The 20000-nt window shown below is 39.8% G+C and overlaps 1 protein-coding gene and 2 long non-coding RNA genes across 3 annotated transcripts in view; 1 reads left to right on the top strand and 2 right to left on the bottom strand.

The window, feature by feature from the left end:
- jmjd1ca (jumonji domain containing 1Ca) overlaps positions 1-20000 on the bottom strand; it is a 72296-nt gene that overhangs the window by 48476 nt on the left and 3820 nt on the right. Inside the window, exon 2 of the mRNA XM_053632525.1 lies at positions 7608-7757. Coding sequence (XP_053488500.1) covers positions 7608-7757 — 150 coding nt within the window. The remainder of the gene's footprint in view (positions 1-7607; positions 7758-20000) is intronic.
- LOC128612405 (uncharacterized) lies at positions 5061-7042 on the bottom strand. The gene is made up of 3 exons (XR_008386739.1): positions 6297-7042; positions 6043-6140; positions 5061-5391 (listed from the first exon to the last, which is right to left on the bottom strand). It is a non-coding gene; the product is annotated as an uncharacterized LOC128612405 (long non-coding RNA).
- Positions 7183-9105, top strand: LOC128612406 (uncharacterized). The gene is made up of 2 exons (XR_008386740.1): positions 7183-7262; positions 7592-9105. It is a non-coding gene; the product is annotated as an uncharacterized LOC128612406 (long non-coding RNA).

Below are 20000 nucleotides of genomic sequence, written 5' to 3'. Positions count from 1 at the left end.
ATATTTAACATGAAACATGTTAAACAGTAAAATAATTTTTGTGAAATAAATGTGGACTTTTCTTCCCCTTGCCTCTATGGCTGTTTGTTTGCGTTTGTACTCCTTGGCTGTATCTCTGTGTTTGTCCTGCATTCCTAAATGGTTTTTATTGTTAGTAATGACATTCCTAAACACTCTGACACCGTATCTGGTTATATCCTTCTCCAGCTCAGTGACAGGGTGATATTTCCTGATTTGGGTCTTGTAATAGTTGTTTAAACTGAACTTGACTCATCACCGCAGCTGCTTGAAGGTTCGAGTCTGATGGAACTGAGCACATCTTGGCAAGCTGAACATGACTTTTATGACACCTTGCACATTTCAGTGGGGTTGCAAACCTCTGAGCTTGCTAATAAACATAGTTAACATCTGACTTAAGACCTAATTACTGAAATATTTAGGCCATGTTCGGAATGGAATGGCTTGGGGAAAAAATAATTAACATGAAATTCTGTTTTGTAGTACTGTAAAACAGAGGTACACTGCTTGAAGAAAAAAAGGGGTGCAAAAATTTTAAGTATGTTGTTCAACACTGCTGAGTGATTACTGCACGCTTACACTTAAACTAAAACAAAGCGTGCATTTACTAATCGCCTCTGTCTTTTCATTTGTCCTTGTTTGATGGACAGACAGCAAACTGCAGACTCTCTCTCTCTCTCTCTCTTGTGTGCGAGTGTGTGTGTGTGTGTGTGTGTGTGTGTGTGTGTGTGAGAGAGAGAGAGAGAGAGAGACTGTAATACTTCACACAGCTCAGAAAGACACACCATGCTTTTTTACTTAAGTGGTGTCACTAAACATTAGTCTGACACCGTGTGTGTTTGGGGGGGGCGACTGTGCGTGCATATGTGTGTGAGTGTGTGTGTATGTATGTAGTACAGTATGACTGTGTGCGTATATGAGTGTTTGTGTGTGTGTGGGGGGGGCTTTAAGTGAGATATACAAGAGAAAAGGACAGAAGGAATAAGGGGAAAAAACTGAGTATAAAAGTGTGTGAGAGAGAAAGAGGTGGAGGAGTGTGGTTGTGTGTGTGTGTAGTGCAGTATGAGTGTGTGTGCGTATATGAGTGTGTGTGTGTATAGTGCAAGTGCGTATGAGTGTGTGTGCATGTATGTGCATGTGTGTGTGTGTGTATATATATATATATAGTGCAGTATGAGTGTGTGTGTGTAGTGCAGTATGAGTGTGTGTGCGTATGAGTGTATGTGTGTGTACATAGTGCAGTATGAGTGTGTGTGTAGTGCAGTATGAGTGTGTGTGCGTGTGTGTGTGTGTGTGTGTATGTATTGTGCAGTATGAGTGTGTGTGCGTATGAGTGAATGTGTGTGTACATAGTGCAGTATGAGTGTGTGTGTGTGTGTGTATATATAGTGCAGCATGAGTGTGTGTGCACGTATATGAGTGTGTGTGTGTGGCTTTAATTGAGACATTAAAGAGAAAATGAGATAAGAAATAAAGGGAAAAAACTGAGTGTAAAAGTGTGTGAGACAGAAAGAGAGAGAGAGGAAGAGGTGGAGGGGTGTGCGCGCGCGCGTGTGTGTGTGTGCGCTAGATAAATGATAAAAGAGAGATCAGTACATGCTGTGTAAAATCTGCACCAGAGCCTCTCACCCTCCCTCTCTCTTTCAGGCCTCTCTCTCTCACTCTCTCTTTCCCCACAGTCTGTCTCTCTCTCACTCCTCATATTTTCTTTTTCTCTCTTTCTCTCTGTGCCCCTTTAACTCAACCCATCCCCTTTTGTCTCATTTGCAATTTTTCCCTGTCTTTCTCTCTTTATTCCAGTCAGTGTTCTCTCTTTATCCCATGTTCTATCTATCCATGCTTTTCTTCTCTACGTTCTCTTTCACTCCATCTATCTATCTTTTTCCCATCTGCACTTGCACAGAAAGCAGTACTGAAATTGACCACCGCTCTCTCTCTCTTACACACACACTTCCATTCTTGGTACACAAACATGCACACACTTCTCCTGTTTTCATCAAACAAAAGCACGACCACACACAAACAGTGAGCAGAATGTCAAGTAAGGGTGCGCACACACACACACACACACACAAAACATTGGCCTACTCTCTTATCTCTGCAGTCCGTTGACCAAATAGAGGCTGGTTGCCACGGTTACACCATTTACCATGTAAATGGCCATAAGCAGCAATGGGCCGGGCAATGCAGGTCTTCAGTGTGGCCTTTATCAATGAGAAAACTATTTTAAATCAAACAGATTAAATAGAGTGTGACAGAACCTATTCCTCAACACCTTCTTGCAATAAAAATGGGACACTGTTTATCAACCTCATACAAACAGCCATTAACGTTAACAATTCAACACTAGCATCTGGACATCAGCTGGTGACCAAAAATATAGTTATACCACCAAAGCAGAGTTTACACTGTATGATATTTGGCTCAATTTTTCTGTCACAAACACAATCATACATAGGATAATCTTTGGTTGTGAGTTGAGATTGGGATTGGGGGTCTTAGAAAGCATGTGATGTGCTCACCGGCAGATGATTTAGTGCCTGCGACCAAAGACAGCTGATGAGAAAGTTCTGCTATTTTGCTTAAAGTGTTAGAGTGTGAGCGCTACTATGTATGACACTCATCTAAAATCCACCAACAGGAGGAAGTAGGTCTTTGATGGTGGCAGCTTTTTACCACCAATGACCAAACCACCGTGGTGAGCGGTGGTGGTAATATAAAAAAATCTAACAAGGGTTCATTTTAGCACTTCCATCAGTGAAACAACTCAACATAGCCTTGTTGTGTCGTGTTGTTGCAATGAGGAACAGTCTGGGGGTGCTGGGGGATACGGTATCACCGTGATTGCATGCAAGAGGAGAAGAAGAAGAAGTGGCTAATAAATAGATGGAGTTAAACATGGTTGCACGGTTCTCTGAGGAATACTTTATTTTATTTTTTTTACAAGTGAAGTATATCACAAGCCTATAAAACTTTGAAAGGAATACCAGTAAGACGGTAACATAAATAATATGCTAAAAAACTAAATACTAAATAAACAAAAAAAAATGCGGTTGGGTGACATGCCTGGAGATGGATCCTGAGATTTGTAGGCTAATGTTTGCCCGTTTAACACTTTTTTTTTTCCCCCCCACAAAGCCGACATATGGCTTCATCCAAATTTATTGATTCACCTCTATCGTTAGGCACGAATCCAAAATGTTCCCAGATCACTGATCCGTCAGTGCGGCAGAACCAGAAGTAAAATTGCAGAAGTCGCCTGACTGGACTTTGAGCACTCAAACAAAACCGAGCCAAACTAAGACAACACAGTATAAGGTGTTTGATTATGATTACGTAATTTGTGTATTAGTATAAAATCTCCCGCTATATGGTAGGCTATTAATACAAATTAAAATAGCAACTGTTATTATTATTATTATTATTATTATTAGTAGTAGTAGTAGTAGTAGTAGTAGTATTACTACACTTGTATACAAAATGTTGTACTTTGTACTTGTCAGAGTGCCCACTCAAGCAGAAACATTAACGTGGCGTGTGATGTGACACCTCTGCAGTTGGCACTCCCACCACCGTGGTGGCAAACTACCACCACAGTGGAGCGGTTGTCATGGCCACCGTCACAGCCCTAGGAGGATGGCATATGATTACAAAAAAACTCTACAAACACGGTAGTGGTGATGGCAAAACCTAAACAAAAGATACTGGATTTAAAAGAAGAGTGGTTTGTTGAAGTGCGGACAGAATGCCTTTATAAAATATCTCATCGTATTTATATCATAACAGGACAAAATAAGATGCAACATGGAAAGAAATAGAGGACACAGGAAATAGAGACTTAACGCTTAAGGCTCTGTGTTATTGATCAGAAGGTCAGGGGTTCAAGCCACAGCACCACCAAGCTGCCACCGTTGGGGCCTTGAACAAAGCCCTCAACTCTATCTGCTCCAGGGGTGCAGTATCATGGCTGACCCTACGCTCTGTCTCCAGCTTCCTAACAAGCTGGTATAAGAAAAGAAAACAATTTCACTGTGCTGTAATGTATATATGACAAATAAAACCTTCTTCAGAGTTTATTTCTATTAAGACAACGTAAAACTATTTTTATACTTTCTAGTTGAGGAGCCATAAACGTGTGCTGAGTCGCTGTGCACCCACTGCAGACCACAGCAACTATATTCATTGTTTACTCTGACATGTAGAGCACATTATCGCACAGTCTGATACAGAGTTCTTATTGGGATCTTCTCGTACAGTGTGATTATACAAGTAATAACCAAAGTAAAAGACCGCTGGATTCGCACAGTGTAAAACCGGCTTAAAGCTACGTTCACGATACGTTCACATGAAGTGGCACAAATCTGATTATTTTTAAACTAAAGGTTTGCATTAAGGTTGTTTCAGGACAGATGACAGATTTTGGTCACATTTATAGACAAATGTGAACCCTCGATAATTTGAAACTTACAACACTATACAACAGTGTGACAAAGCAATGCAGCTAAATAATGAGAGGCACTAATCAGTCATTCTTTACTGTAACTCCCTTATTTCTCCATTGAATAGCAAAATACTACAATGGATAGGTGTTTTTTTTTTTTTTACTCTCACGGTTCACACTCTCAACACAAATGTGTCAACGTGGTACATGAATGCATGGCTGGGTAAAACAAGGTCTGCTAGAAGCCCTTTGGAGATGATGCAAATGAAAATGTCCACCCACCACATACAATCAATTGTCTAGTGATAATTATATATTTTTTTCAATTAAACTACTGGCAAACTCACATAAAAATCGGAAAGCTCAGAGACGAGGAATGCAGACACGCTTCACTTAGAAATATCAGAGAACAAAATCTGACTGGCCAAAAGCCCATCTCCCACACCTGACAGAAACAGAGTGGGGAGATTATAAAAAAAACAGAGATCAGGGAAAAATAAATAAAATAAGTTTACATATGCCTTGCAGAATCTGCAAAATGTTAATCATTAAAAAAAGAGGGATTTTATAAAAATTGCATTTTTTTTTTTTTTTTATTTAGTTCTGCCCTGAATAATCTATTTCACATAACAGATGTTTACATTTAGTCCACAAGACACAATGATAACTGAATTTACAAAAATGAACCAGTTCAAAAGTTTACATACGCTTGATTCTTAACACTGTGTGTTGTTACCTGGATGATCAACGACTGTTTTTATGTTTTGTGATAGTTGTTCATGAGTCCCTTGTTTGTCCTGAGCAGTTAAACTGCCCACTGTTCTTCAGAAAAATCCTCCAGGTCCTGCACATTATTTACTTTTCCAGCATCTTCTGCATATTTGACCCATTTCCAACAGCAGCTATATGATGTTGAGATCCATCTTTTCACACTGAGGGAATCGTACACAACTATTACAAAAGGTGCAAACATTCACTGATGCTCAAGAAGGCAACATGGCACGTTAAGAGCCAGGGGGTGTAAACTTTTGAGCTGTATGATTAGTGTAAATTGTTATTATTTTGTCTCTTCTGGGAAACATGTAAATGCATTATGCTCTGAAGGGCAGTACTAAATGAAAAAAAAGATCTTTAAACCAAATAAAGATCAAGGTGATTGCAAGGCAAATATAAACTTATGACCTCAACTGTATATTAGGCTTTAATTCTGTCATCAGAGTGCTCAAGCAAAAACAAGGCATAAGACTGGTGCATTGTTGGAATTGTTGGAATCAGGTGCACAAGTGGTAATGTAGCTCAGGGTTTGGGTTTTCATGAATAAATGAATAAAAGGTGAGTGTAAGTGTGCTGTGGCAATATCCAATCAAATCAGCTTCTCTCACTCCCTTTAAGAACCAAGTGTGTGCAGTGTAGCACAGTGAGGTTTTTGTAATGGCACACAATTAGATTTCACTTACAGGTTTTATAGTGATTTTTAGTGGTAGAAATAACCAGCTGGCTGGCACAATTGGCTGAAAATGTATTTCGGGTTTTCTCAGTCACTATATTTGATGTCAGTATTTTAGTGGTAATGTAATACCCACAGAGACTTCACTTCACGTCTGCTCAATTTTCTGTTGCAATCCGCTGTCCTCTACACTCAGAAAGTTGAGTCGAAGCCTGAGTCATATATGTCTACTCTCTGAAATTAATAAACATGTTAATAAGATCTACATGTATTATTACTGTGCTATTAACAAAGATAAATGATGCAAAATGTAGGTTAACTGTCTTGTTAAATCAAGTAAAATCAAGTGTTGGTATACGAAGAAAATAATGCAAATGGATTCCTGTTTACCATTCACTGTGTGCTGCCATAAAGTTGTGACATTAGGTTTGTTTAGGTCAGAGAACTCGGACAAGGTGGATGATGTGGACTTCTGAGCTGAATGAGCATTATATTGCATTTTTGTGTGTCGGAGGTCAGGCTTGTACAAATTCAGAGTACGGTGGATTGCAGAGTTATTCAGAATGCCAACAGACCAAAACCCACAATCATTTAGTACAGGGGTGTCCAGTTTGATTGGAATGAAAACCTGCACCCACACCGACTCTTTCTGGATAAGCTTGGACACCCCTGACATAGAACCATACAAGGTGTTACGTATAGAGCTATCAGGCTACTGCAGAGAATGAATGGCATTAAAAGAGAAAACATCCAGAAGGTAAATGATGAATATAGACAGAATGACAGTGTAGTCTAGGTCTCTAGTTAAATTAGTATATCTAATCTATTTGTTTGTTTATCCCCCCCACCACACACACACACTTTGGCATTAATCAGCAATTTATGCTTGAAAAATAGCACCCAAATTCAAGTTTTGAGGTTGAGGGTTTTAGTCATCACATATACAATCATATAACATACATGCATTCGTGTCTATTTCTTTTAACTTGGCAGACCCAGGGAGTTCATTATTGCTCATTACCCATGGTTACTCCATCTTACACACTGTAACCCATGGTAACACACACCTAGCCTGTAACCACGGTAACATACATAACCAGGTGGCATGGTTACATAAGCAAGCCCAAATCCTGTAGAAGGAGCACTATGGCAGGACACAGATACACAAAATCTCCTCAGAGAGTAGGAGCTCGGCACGTCGAGCTGGAAAAGCCAAGAGCTCAATCTGCTTTCTCTCTCTCTCTCTCTCTCTCTCTCTCTCTCTCTCTCTACAGCCTGTGTGTGTGTGTGTGTGTGTGTGTGTGAGAGAGAGAGATTTAGGGAGAGAAGGATGACTCACTCCAGAGTGGGAGTCAGGTGACAGAAAACCTTTTATGCTTTGACAACTATCAAAATACACACAGACGCACACACACAAATACACACACACACAAATATACACACACACACAAATACACACACACACACACACACACACACACACACACACACATATTTACAACTAATCAAAAGCAGCCTTCAGAACTGTTTAAATCATACAAATTCCCAAAGTCAGGAAGTGGAAAAACCAAAGAAAAACAAAAAGTGCAGAAGAAAATCAATAATGATCTTTTAAACGCTGTCTCTCTAAGCAGCTGCAGTACAAACAGTGTTGGAAAGTGTGTGTGTGTGTGTCTGTGTGAGAGAGAGTGAGAGACCTACCAGTGCAGGCTGTGGAGAGCTGTTCTCCTGTGAGGTGCTGTTCCTCTTGGCCCATACCAGCTCGTGTTCCAGCACAAACACCTCCCACTCCTCCCTGAGCCTCCTCCATTTACACTCTGCTGCCGGCTCGCCGTCCCACTCCACACACACCTAACATACACACACAGACAGGAAGGTTGAGATGTCACAGGTATCACTAACATACACACACACACACACACACACACACACACACACACACACACAAGAAAATCACAAGCAGGGGAAAAATCAATATCGCACAAGCCTAATTGCCACACTAATCATATGCTGTATTCATGTTGCCTTTTAAGTGATAATCTGCAAGTTTTAATGACATCATTACCCACCTCGGCACGTACGACGTGCGGAGTGGGAAAACAAAACAAAACATGAATGCCTCCACGAACGTGTGTATTTTATTTGAACTGTCAGAGAACGTAAAGCTCATAAAAAGCTACTTTAACCGTACTTTTACAGTTCTGAATGGCTACTGGTATTACTATAGTGAATTTCAAACCTTCATGCAACATTTGGACTTAAACTGCAGCACAGCAACTACAGCAGACAATTGCAAGTATCTTTGCAGCAAGCTAACTGGCTAACATTAATGATGACTCTAATGTTGATGACTGCCTTCTTAAAAGAGCGATATTTATTAGAGATTTAACAAAGTTCTGTTAGAAACTCACTTAACTCATGTTGGTTTGATGTCACTCCATAAACGGGGAAGGAACTAGTATATAATACATAGTAATATATACAGTATATAGTAGAGATGTACCGACGTATCGGCAAATAATCGGTATCGGCCGATGAAAGCAATTTTTCACGTTATTGGCTGATAGTTTAAAAACATCCAATGATCAGGGCCAATTATATCCTGTCAATCAAAAGAGGGCGGGAAAACACATCGATTTTGTGCTGTGTGTAAAGATGATGTCTCTTGTCTGGAATGATGACAAAACTGCAGTTTGTAATCTCTGTAAGCTCTGTACTGCTAAAATTTTACACTGGACGCTGCAGTAGCGAAGCGGGAGTTTCAGCGTGGAGTCAATTTTTTTTTTTTGCCGCGCTATATTAAAGCACAAGTACACGGTTGAAAGATTTACATGAAGAGGAGTTGAGAAAAAAGCTATATATTGCACAGAAAAATATATTTGTAGAGTAGTATATTTCATGTCCAGTTAATGTTAATATATAAAAAAGTTGATATTATATATTACCAGTTTGATGTTCAGTGCTGAAGTAGAAATGCTTTTGTTTGTGGTGAGTGAATGTGAGACTAACAGGAGGTTTTTTTTAGAATTCAGTCAATGTTAATATGAATTAATAACATTCAATAAGTTAAGAAATCTTACTTTAATCTTCAGAATTTAGTTCATGTGTTCATGTTAATTAGAGTAATGTGTTTTCTGTTTATGAGACCAGTTACTGTGAAACAACTTGTGAAATGGAAAGAATAAAGTTTTTATTTGCATTTCTTTCAGAATTGTGGAATTAATTATTATTCATTTAAAAGAAGGCATAAAAGGCAGAACTATCGGTATCGGTTATCGGCCGATATCACCCTGAATAATCGGTTATCGGTATCGGCTGAGAAATTTAGTATCGGTGCATCTCTAGTATATAGTAATATATATAGTGTATAGTAATAGTTGAGAAGACTAACCCAAGTTAACGAGTTGAAATTTCAAGTCAAGGTGTGGTTTATACCCACAGTAGTGGGGGAATTGCATGTTGCGGCTTCACCTCAAACGCAGCACCATACACCTAATTCTCAGATGTTTCAGAAGATTACTGACCACATTGTGTTATTAATGTAAATGTGATTGGGAAAACAACATAAAAGCAGAATCTATAAGATATCCATTTGTTACTATTATTTTTAAACAACTAATATGGTTAAGTAATTTGACTAGATAAGCGGCATCCCATGAGTGCTGAGATCCAGCATAACAGCAGTGGTACACTGTACACTGTACTGTACAGTTGATATACAGTGTATATCAGTGCGCTTCAGGCATGCCGATATAATCGCTGATTACATCAAATTCATACTGATGAATATGTTTATGAAAATATTAGATTGATATTATGAATGGTTGTCAGATAAGGAAGAGAAGGAAGAAGGGATGTGTAAATGAGGAACATTGATAGAAACTAGCCTGGAGTTGGAAAACAGGTAATGTGTTGCTTGGTAACACTTCTGTAACTAATGAAGCAATAATCAAACTAGGTTTGTTAAGCCAAAATATAATCACAGCTATATTGATAACAGCACTGTTGAGCGAAATTATTTTTACACAAATGTCACGTAAATCGTTTGCAATGCATTGACTAAGTTTACATGGACAGCAGTAATCTAATTATTGACCTTATTCTGAATAAGACAATATTGTGATTAAGGTGTTTACATGAGTTGCTTTTAGGATATTCCTTTCACGTTCCTGTTTTACATGTTATAGAACATAGATCGATTAACGGCACACGTCATTACGTCCCCACGCCACGCCGTCCGACGTACCCTCCAGAATTTCACGCATCAACATACAGTTTGTCTTCGTTATGGTACCGTATACAGGTTTGGGTGTTTCATTTTTAATTTTACGAAAGTTTCAAGTGCAGTTAATTATTTGTCATGCGATACGTGCAAATAGGCGACTGCTTGAAGCCGTGGGCTGCGTCCCAAACCACATACTTACCTACTATATAGTATATAGAAATACATGTATTACACTTACTATACAGCAGGTAAGTACGTGGTTTCGGACACAGCCATGCTCTCTTGTTTGCCGTCAAACAGTTGAGCACTGCTGTGTGTGTACGTGTCCTGTCGCACAATGCGGTGAAAACTCCCACAAGATGTTAATAGTGTGATTAAGGTGTGTACATGTCTATAATACACTTGGGCAATACGGTGGTGTGTTGCTGCGTCACAGCTCCAGGGTCCTGGGTTTGATCCTGAGCTCGGTTTACTGTCTGGGTGCAGTTTTGGATATTTTCATAGTGTTTACGTGGGTTTCCTCTGGTTTCTTCCACCGTCCAAAAACAAGCAGCTAGGCAAATTGGCTATGCTAAATTGTCCATGACTGAGTGTGTGAATGTGCGTGTGTGTGTGTGTGGATGGTGCCATGGAATGGTCTGGTGTTTCACCTGGGGCCCAGTGCTCCCTGGATCAACCAGGATAAAGTGCTTAGTGAAGATGAATGAATGAATGAATGAATGAATGAATGATTTCCAAATGCTTCATGTTATTAACTAAAATCGATATTTAGAAATTCATTCATTCATTATTAATTTAAAAATGTTGCAATGTGGTGTGTTGTTGGCAAATGCACTTAATGTCATTCAGTCCCTCCAGAATTTTGTGATCGCAGAAATTAATGCAAAATCAAGAAAACTTCGCAGTATTCGGAGGAGCCTGCAATTTCTTAAAATTACCGTAGATTTTCCACAGATTTGGGCCGAGATGCGTGATGTGATGTCATCACAACACACATTCAGCCAAAGCTCTCTTTAATTTACATGCATCAAACTTTAATCTACATGTGCTGCTGACCTTGTTCAAAACAAAGAACCTAAGAAGAATCCGTTTTTATCTCAGGAACATGCAAATGCTGCCCACCTAGGGAGTGTGTATCCAAATGCAGAGGCACTACTGTGTGCAGCTGAGGTATACAGTACATACTGACAGATTATTGCCATGTTGACATATACATAGTCATGGCTTTGTTAAAAAGTCACTTGACACAGGGATACTTACAGTTGAGATCACAAGTTTTACATACGCCTTGCAGAATCGGCAAAATGTTAATATTTAAAAATAAATAAATAAATAAAGTGGGATCATAAAAATTGAATAAACATTTTGGTTTTTTTATTTAGTACTGCCCTGAATAAGCTATTTCACATAACTATACATAACACTTCAAATAACAATTTACACCGATCATCCTGTTCAAAAGTTTACACACCCTGGCTCTTAATGTATCATGTTGCCTTCTTGAGCATCAGTGAATGTTTGCACCTTTTGTAATAGTTGTGAGTCCCTCAGCTGTCCTCAGTGTGAAAAGATGGATCTCAACATCATATAGCCACTGTTGGAAAGAGGTCAAATATGCAGAAGATGCTGGAAAAGTAAAAAATGTGCAAGACCTGGAGGATTTTTCTGAAGAACAGTGGGCAGTTTAACTGCTCAGGACAAACAAGGGACTCATGAACAGCTATCACAAAACATAAAAACAGTCGTTGATCATCCAGGTAACAACACACAGTGTTAAGAATCAAGGGTATGTAAACTTTTGAACTGGTTCATTTGTGTAAATTCAGTTATTATTGTGTCTTGTGGACTAAATGTAAACATCTGTTATGTGAAATTGATTATTCAGGGCAGGACTAAATAAAAAACAGCATGGGATTTTTATAATCCTGCTTTAAAAAAATTATAAATTAACATTTTGCAGATTCTGCATGGAATATGTAAACGTAGGACTTCAACTGTATAATAAACCTAACAGAGAAGACAAGAGGAACACATCAATATGAACTAAAACCCTCAGACATCCTTACTCATAATATTCTCATAACACTCATAATATTCATGGGTGATTATCAGTAAGCATAAAAGCATTCGGTCAGTAATATAGAGCTACTCATCTCCTGTCTTCTGTACACAAAGAAGCTTAGACCAGCAGGAAACAGAAAAGGAATCAGTCAACGCTCTTTATTAAACTAATGCTATCTGTCTGAATGTCTCAAATCTTTGCAGTCGTCTTATTTATCAACTAGTGTGAGGCAAGCATGCGAAACTAATCTGGACACTGATGATATTAACTGGACATATATGGACTGTCAGAATATAGAGTCCAGCCCTTACACTTTCACTGTTTATCTGTGTCCTCTGGCAAGCTAACTTCACGCATTAATAAACGAATTGATGTGTGTGTATGTGTGTGTGTGTGTGTGTATAGGCGACAGATTTGTCTCACCCTCAACTGATGGAGAAGGGGAAGAATAGTGTATAATATATTGCAGGGATGCTGTCATTGGTCAAGATCATCACAGAGAGAGAAAAAGGAGAGACCAGGAGAGAGAGATAGATAGAGATAGAAAGAGCGTGAGAGAGAGAGAAGTGAAAGCTTGAGTTGCTATGCTACCATCAGCTCCATCTCTCGCTCTCTCTCTCTCTTTCTCTCTCCCTCTCTCTCTCTTGTGGTCTCTTGCTCATTCCCTACCCTCCCACACCCCCTCTCTTCTCATCAGCTTCTGTCTGGCTGATTGTCTGTCCACCCTCAACAACCTTCAACACACACGCACACACGCGCATACACACGCACGCACACACACACACACATGCACACACAGAGTTCTCACTCTCAAATTCACCTTCCTCTTTTATAGCCCTCTGCACCTCTAACCACACTAACCTTTCCTCTTCTTCTTCTCTTTATTTCTCTCCCCCCCACGCACACACACTCAAACACACACACACACACACGTACACACACATACACAGATACACACATACACACACACTTTCCATCTCTCTGGTCTAAGGATGCATGACCCTGAGGTGATTTACATGCTCTCTTGCCATTATCACTGATTAGTGTATATGCCTCAGTGTGTGTGTGTGTGTGTGTGTGTGTGTGTGTGTGTGTGTGTGTGTGTGTGTGTGTATAGAGGGAGTAGAAGGAAAACAGCAATTATTCATTTAGAGGAGATCATTAGTCATAAGAACCAGTCTGACTACCATTTGAAATATCACACACACACAAATACAGAGAAAGAGCTTCATCTGTGCTGTGAATGTTAAGCGAGAGTGCTGTATTATGTAGTCATTGTTCACGCTGAATATTTTCCTCTGCACGTGTTATAATAATGTGGGTTACAGCTTTATAGTCCCCGTGTGTATGTGTGTGTGTGGTATTTACAATGAAATATTGTCCTGCCCGACCTCCCTTCTGTCCACACACACACACACACACACACACACACACAGAAGAAAGGAGTCACCCACAAGGGAACACGTGTGTGTGTGTGTATGTGTGTGTGTGTGTATGTGTATATGTGTGTATGTTTATTGGGCTATGAACCACAGACAAGCTGTAACAGGTCATGCTAGTTTTTCACACATATACACATACACGTGTATAAATACACAGAGACTCACACACCTCCAAGTCATCTGCAACACACACACACACACACACACACACACACACACACACACACACACACACACAGTATCTCTTATTGACAGACTGCCTCATTTCTCACTCAGTAAACTCTAGCCTGCAGGAGAGAAACATCACACACACACACACACACACACACACACACACACAGAGTGTAAACACTTCCTCCAGGCTTGTGGGAGGGAAACATTCAGAGGCATCAGATTTCAGCTTGGACAACTGCCAACACTTGGGCAGAAAAGTGCTTATAGCATCAGCATTTAAACACACACACGCACACACACACACACACACATGCACACACATGCACACACATGCACACACATGCACACTCTCTCTCTCAGTGTGAACTCATCTTTGGACATGGGGCTAAGGACATGAGATTGAATTCACAAAACACATGCTCACACACACGCGCACACACAAGCACACACTCGCACAAACACACACACACACACACACACACACACAGGCCTCTCTGATCAATAATTCACTGAGCAGTAGAGAAAGTGTGTGTGTATTTCTCTCAGCTCCCTCTCGCAGGCTGGTTAGTGGAGACACTACAGTGTGTGTGAGATTACAGAACTCTGATAGGGAGTAGTGAGTGTAGTGTAGTATAGTCTAGTGTAGTGTAGTGTAGTCTAGTGCAGTGTAGTATAGTGTAGTCTAGTCTAGTGTAGTATAGTGTAGTCTAGTCTAGTGCAGTGTAGTATAGTGTAGTCTGGTCTAGTGTAGTCTAGTGTAGTGTAGTGTAGTGTAATCTAGTGTAGTGTAGTCTAGTGTAGTGTAGTGTAGTACAGTATAGCATAGTGTAGTGTAGTGCAGTGTAGTATAGTGTAGTCTAGTCTAGTGAAGTCTAGTGTAGTGTAGTGTAGTGAAGTCTAGTGTATTGCAGTCTAATGTAGCGTAGTGAGTTTATTCTAGTGTAGTGTAATCTAGTGTATTGCAGTCTAGTGTAGTGTAGTATAGTGTAGTGAAGTCTAGTGTAGTGTAGTGAAGTCTAATGTAGTGTAGTGTAGTATAGTGTAGTGTAATCTAGTGCATTGCAGTCTAGTGTAGTGAGTTTATTCTAGTGTAGTGTAATCTAGTGTATTGCAGTCTAGTGTAGTGTAGTGAAGTCTAGTGTAGTGTAGTGTAGTATAGTGTAGTATAGTGTAGTGAAGTCTAGTGTAGTGTAATCTAGTGTAGTGTAGTATAGTGTAGCGAAGTCTAGTGTAGTGTAGTGAAGTCTAGTGTAGTGAAGTCTAGTGTAGTGTAGTATAGTGTAGTGTAGTATAGTGCAGTGTAGTATAGTGTAGTGAAGTCTAATGTAGTATAGTCTAGTGTAGTCTAATGTATTGCAGTCTAGTGTAGTGAGTTTATTCTAGCGTAGTGTAATCTAGTGTATTGCAGTCTAGTGTAGTGAAGTCTAGTGTAGTGTGGTGTAGTGTAGTGAAGTGTAGTGAAGTCTAGTGTAGTGTAGTGTAGTGAAGTCTAGTGTAGTGTAGTGTAGTATAGTGTAGTGAAGTCTAGTGTAGTGTAATCTAGTGTAGTGTAGTCTAGTGTAGTGTAGTCTAGTGTAGTGTAGTGAGTGCATTCTAGTGTAGTATAGTGAGTGCATTCTAGTGTAGTATAGTGAGTGTATTCTAGTGTAGTGTAGTCTAGTGTAGTGTAGTGTAATCTAGTGTATTGCAGTCTAGTGTAGTGTAGTGTAGTGTAATCTAATGTATTGCAGTTTAGTGTAGTGTAGTGTAGTGTAATCTAGTGTATTGCAGTCTAGTGTAGTGTAGTGTAGTGTAATCTAGTGTATTGCAGTCTAGTGTAGTGTAGTGTAGTGTAATCTAGTGTATTGCAGTCTAGTGTAGTGTAGTGTAGTGTAATCTAATGTACTGCAGTTTAGTGTAGTGTAGTATAGTGAGTGTATTCTATTGTAGTGTAGTCTAGTGTAGTGTAATCTAGTGTAGTATAGTGTAGTGAAATCTACTGTAGTATAGTGTAGTGTAGTCTAGTGCAGTGTGTGTAGTGAGTGTAGTCTACTGTAGTCTAGTGTAGTGTACTGAGTATAGTCTAGTGTGGTGTAGTCTAGTGTAGTGTACCGTAGTGAGTGTAGTCTACTGTGGTATAGTGTAGTGCATTCAAGTGTAGTGTATTCTAGTGTAGTCTAGTGTAGTGAGTGTATTCTAGTGTAGTCTAGTGTAGTGTAATCTAGTATACTGCAGTCTAGTGTAATCTAGTGTAGAGTAGTGTAGTGTATTCTAGTGTAGTGTAGTGAGTGTATTCTAGTGTAGTGTAGTCTACTGTAGTGTATTCTAGTGTAGTGTATTGAGTGTATTCTAGTGTAGTGTAGTGAGTGTAGTCTACTGTAGTGTAGTGTATTCTAGTGTAGTCTAGTGTAGTGTATTCTAGTGTAGTGTAGTTAGTGTATTCTAGTGTAGTGTAGTGAGTGTAGTCTACTGTAGTGTAGTGTATTCTAGTGTAGTCTAGTGTAGTGTATTCTAGTGTAGTGTAGTGAGTGTATTCTAGTGTAGTGTAGTGAGTGTAGTCTACTGTAGTGTAGTGTATTCTAGTGTAGTCTAGTGTAGTGTATTCTAGTGTAGTGTAGTGAGTGTATTCTAGTGTAGTGTAGTGAGTGTAGTCTACTGTAGTGTAGTGTATTCTAGTGTAGTCTAGTGTAGTGTATTCTAGTGTAGTGTAGTGAGTGTATTCTAGTGTAGTGTACTGAGTGTAGTCTACTGTAGTGTAGTGTATTCTAGTGTAGTCTAGTGTAGTGTATTCTAGTGTAGTGTAGTGAGTGTATTCTAGTGTAGTGTAGTGAGTGTGGTCTAGTGTAACAATATGTTATGAGATATACACAAAAACAGACAAAATCAAGTACTTTTTCACAGCACTGTACTTACAGGTTATTAGATGATCTTGGATGATAGGCTTAACTAAGTAGTGTGTGTGTAGCCTAGCAAGCTGGGGATAAAATCTGACATCTCCATCAGATACCACTCTGTATCACATGCACGCGCACACACACACATACACACACACACAGCTAACTTGACACCTCATAAGGACGTAAATCTAGGCCACTGAAAACATCTTCCTTATAACTCTGATTCTGACATGCACAGTGCTCCAGCATAAACACACATATCTCTCTCTCTCTCTCTCTCTCTCTCTAATACACACACACACACACACACACACACTCACATAATGACCGAATCCCCTTGGGACAATAACTGAGGCGAATAAAATAACTCTCTTCCTCTTCACCTGCACATAGACTTTCTATTTCTCTCTCTCTGCCTCTCTCTCTGCCTATCTCTCTCTGTCAAATCAAAAGGTTGCTTTATCTGTCTTTCTCTGTCCTGCTCCCTCTCTCTGCCTCTCTCTCTGCCTCTCTCTCTGCCTCTCTCTCTCTGTCAAATCAAAAGGTTGCTTTATCTGTCTTTCGCTGTCCCACTCCCTCTCTCTGTCCCTCTCTCTGTCCCCCCCCCCTCTCTCACACACACACACACCCCTTATTAAAGAACAGGACTGAAAGAGCTGAGTATTGTCATGTCTCCCTATGTGTGGTAGTGTGTGTATGTGATCTATTATCACACTCCCTGAACTGGACTAAAGATAAGCTACAGTGTGCTCTCTCTCTCTCTCTCACACACACACACATACACACGCGCACGTGCACACATACACACGCGCACACACAATCTGTCTGGTCTGCAGAATCACAAATGCTTCCCTGGCAGTGCTTCAAACCATCTGCCAAAGGTCAAGGGTCAACTGAAAAGAAAGCCATATATGGATCAACCATGCACACACACACACACACACACACACACACACACACACACACACAGAATACAGTACATTCAGTCGCCATTCTACACACAAATGCTCACAAAAAAAATATAAAACTGCTGTATGAATATAGGCAAGCTTAAAAAGAGAAATACATAGTTTATCAGTTCAGAGACAGAGGTAGAAAGTGAGAGAGAAAGTGAGAGAATGAGAGAGAGAGATAAATACAGAACTTCAATTTCTCCTCTTCTGCTCACATGAACTGATGAAATACAACCTGTGTTACTGACACTGCGGAATCATAATGTGCGCGCATGTGTGTGTGTGTGTGAGTGAAAGAGAGAGAGAGAGAGAGAGAGAGAGTGTGTGTGTGTGAGTGTGTGTGTGTGTGAGAGAGAGAGAGAGAGAGAGAGCGTGTGTGTGTGACAGAGAGAGCGTGTGTGTGTGGACACATTCAGTGAGACAGAGTGGTGCTGGAGAACACATACACAGATGCTTAAATAGAGCAGAGCACAAACACACACACACACACAGCTGCAGAAAGAGAGAGAGAGAGAAAGAGAGAGAGAAAGAGAGAGAGAGAGAGAGAAAGAGAAAGAGAGAGAGAGATGAGGTGGAGTCGAGTCCAAACAAAGACATCTGGCTTTACTTAATGCTGTGCAGAACAAAATCAGAAGACTATCAGAGCAAGCTGACAACACACACACACACACACACACACACACACACACATACACACACAGAGTATGAATCATGTCATTTGCATGTTAGACAACTCACATGAATGCACTTTAGCATGAGACACGTGATGACAGATGATTTAGATCCGGTGTGCTGTCAGTCATGTTTCATCCTTGGAGGCAGGTAAGAGCCATGTATCACACGCATGCACGCGCACACACATGCGCGCGCACACACGCACGCACACACACACGCACGCACACACGTGCACACACACACGCACGCACACACACGCACGCACACACGTATTATACCAGCCCTCAGTCAGTCACTTAAGAGTGTGGGGGGTTTCACAGACGTGTGTGTGTCTGTGTGTAGGAAGTGTGCAGCCAATATACAATACACTTAATAATTATTCACATTTAGTCAAAAATGATAAACTATTGTATATTCTAAGACCTAATTACTAAGTCCTTAATTTTCTTTACTGTTCACCTACCACTGTGTTCACTACAGCTTGCTCACTACTTTGGTTCTAATTTGGGACGACATTAATCAGTCGCTCCAGGATTTTGCGATCACAGAAATTAACTCAAAATCAAGCAAACTCCGCAATAATCGGCAGAGCTTGCAATTTTTCAAAATTACCAGATTGTCCACAGATTTGGGCCAACATGCGTCATGTGACATCATCGCAACACGCATTCAGCCAAAGCCCTCTTCGATTCACGTGCGTCACACACGAGTACAGCTAAAAGGTCTCATTTACCAACAAACATCACTGCGAAACACCATGCAGAACAATTTTGTGCAACTGCAGTCTTGCCAGTTCAAGTAGTTTTTCACACAAAAGCACAAAAAACTCTGCAGGGTGTATCACAAATTTAGAAAAAAGCTGCAGCAAAATCAAGCATTTTTGGCCACAACAATCACGAAAAGAAATCACACTCAAAATCCTGTACAGACTGAATAAAATATATTGTGACCGGTGGAAAACTACAGAATTAGAAGTCTTAATAGTTAATTAATGAAATCCAATAGTGTAAAATGTTTTATAGCCATACGTTAAGTCATATATTTTAATTTAGTGTACAAGCAGTAATGATGCATATATATAATAAAACCACATGGCTTGTGAACAGTAGCGTTACTGTTCGTTGTATTAGCAGCAGTGAAATCTGAAGAGGTTTCCTACAATGTTAGTTCTGGACTGTTAGTTCGCTAGCATGCTGTCAGGTGTACTCATTTCCAAAAAAAGAACGCAAATGAATGAGTGTGTTCTAGCTAGCTGTCTGGAGCAGGAGGAAACCTATTCAAATTTGACTTGCCTTTAAGACCGCTATTAACTTACACTCCTGCTGAGTGAAAATTAGCAACAAGAACAAAAAAATAATAATAATGGAATAAAAGTTCAGAAATGTGTTTAACTGAACATTTTGTTCATGATTTCTGAAAGAGTTTAAATCTGTGATCAGCTCGTATTCCTAAAAAAATGTAAGCTCTTTGTTGAGATTTAATAAGTTCCACAAAAGTGCCTTTCACTGTGTGTCCTGTATTTAATTTTCTTTTAATTACTGATTAAAATACTAAAATAGATTGAGAATTGCTTACTGCTTATTGTAATCTGTGTGTTGTGGCATTTCAGTGAACAAAACAGAACAAGAAAGTTGCAACAACAGGTTAGTAAAAATATGAAGAGCAATAAGATATGTTTGTGTGTGTG

Source organism: Ictalurus furcatus, chromosome 9 (assembly GCF_023375685.1).
Source record: "Ictalurus furcatus strain D&B chromosome 9, Billie_1.0, whole genome shotgun sequence".
Classification (NCBI taxonomy): domain Eukaryota; kingdom Metazoa; phylum Chordata; class Actinopteri; order Siluriformes; family Ictaluridae; genus Ictalurus; species Ictalurus furcatus.
Note: the sequence above shows the minus strand (reverse complement) of the source record. Positions and strands in the feature narration are given on the sequence as shown.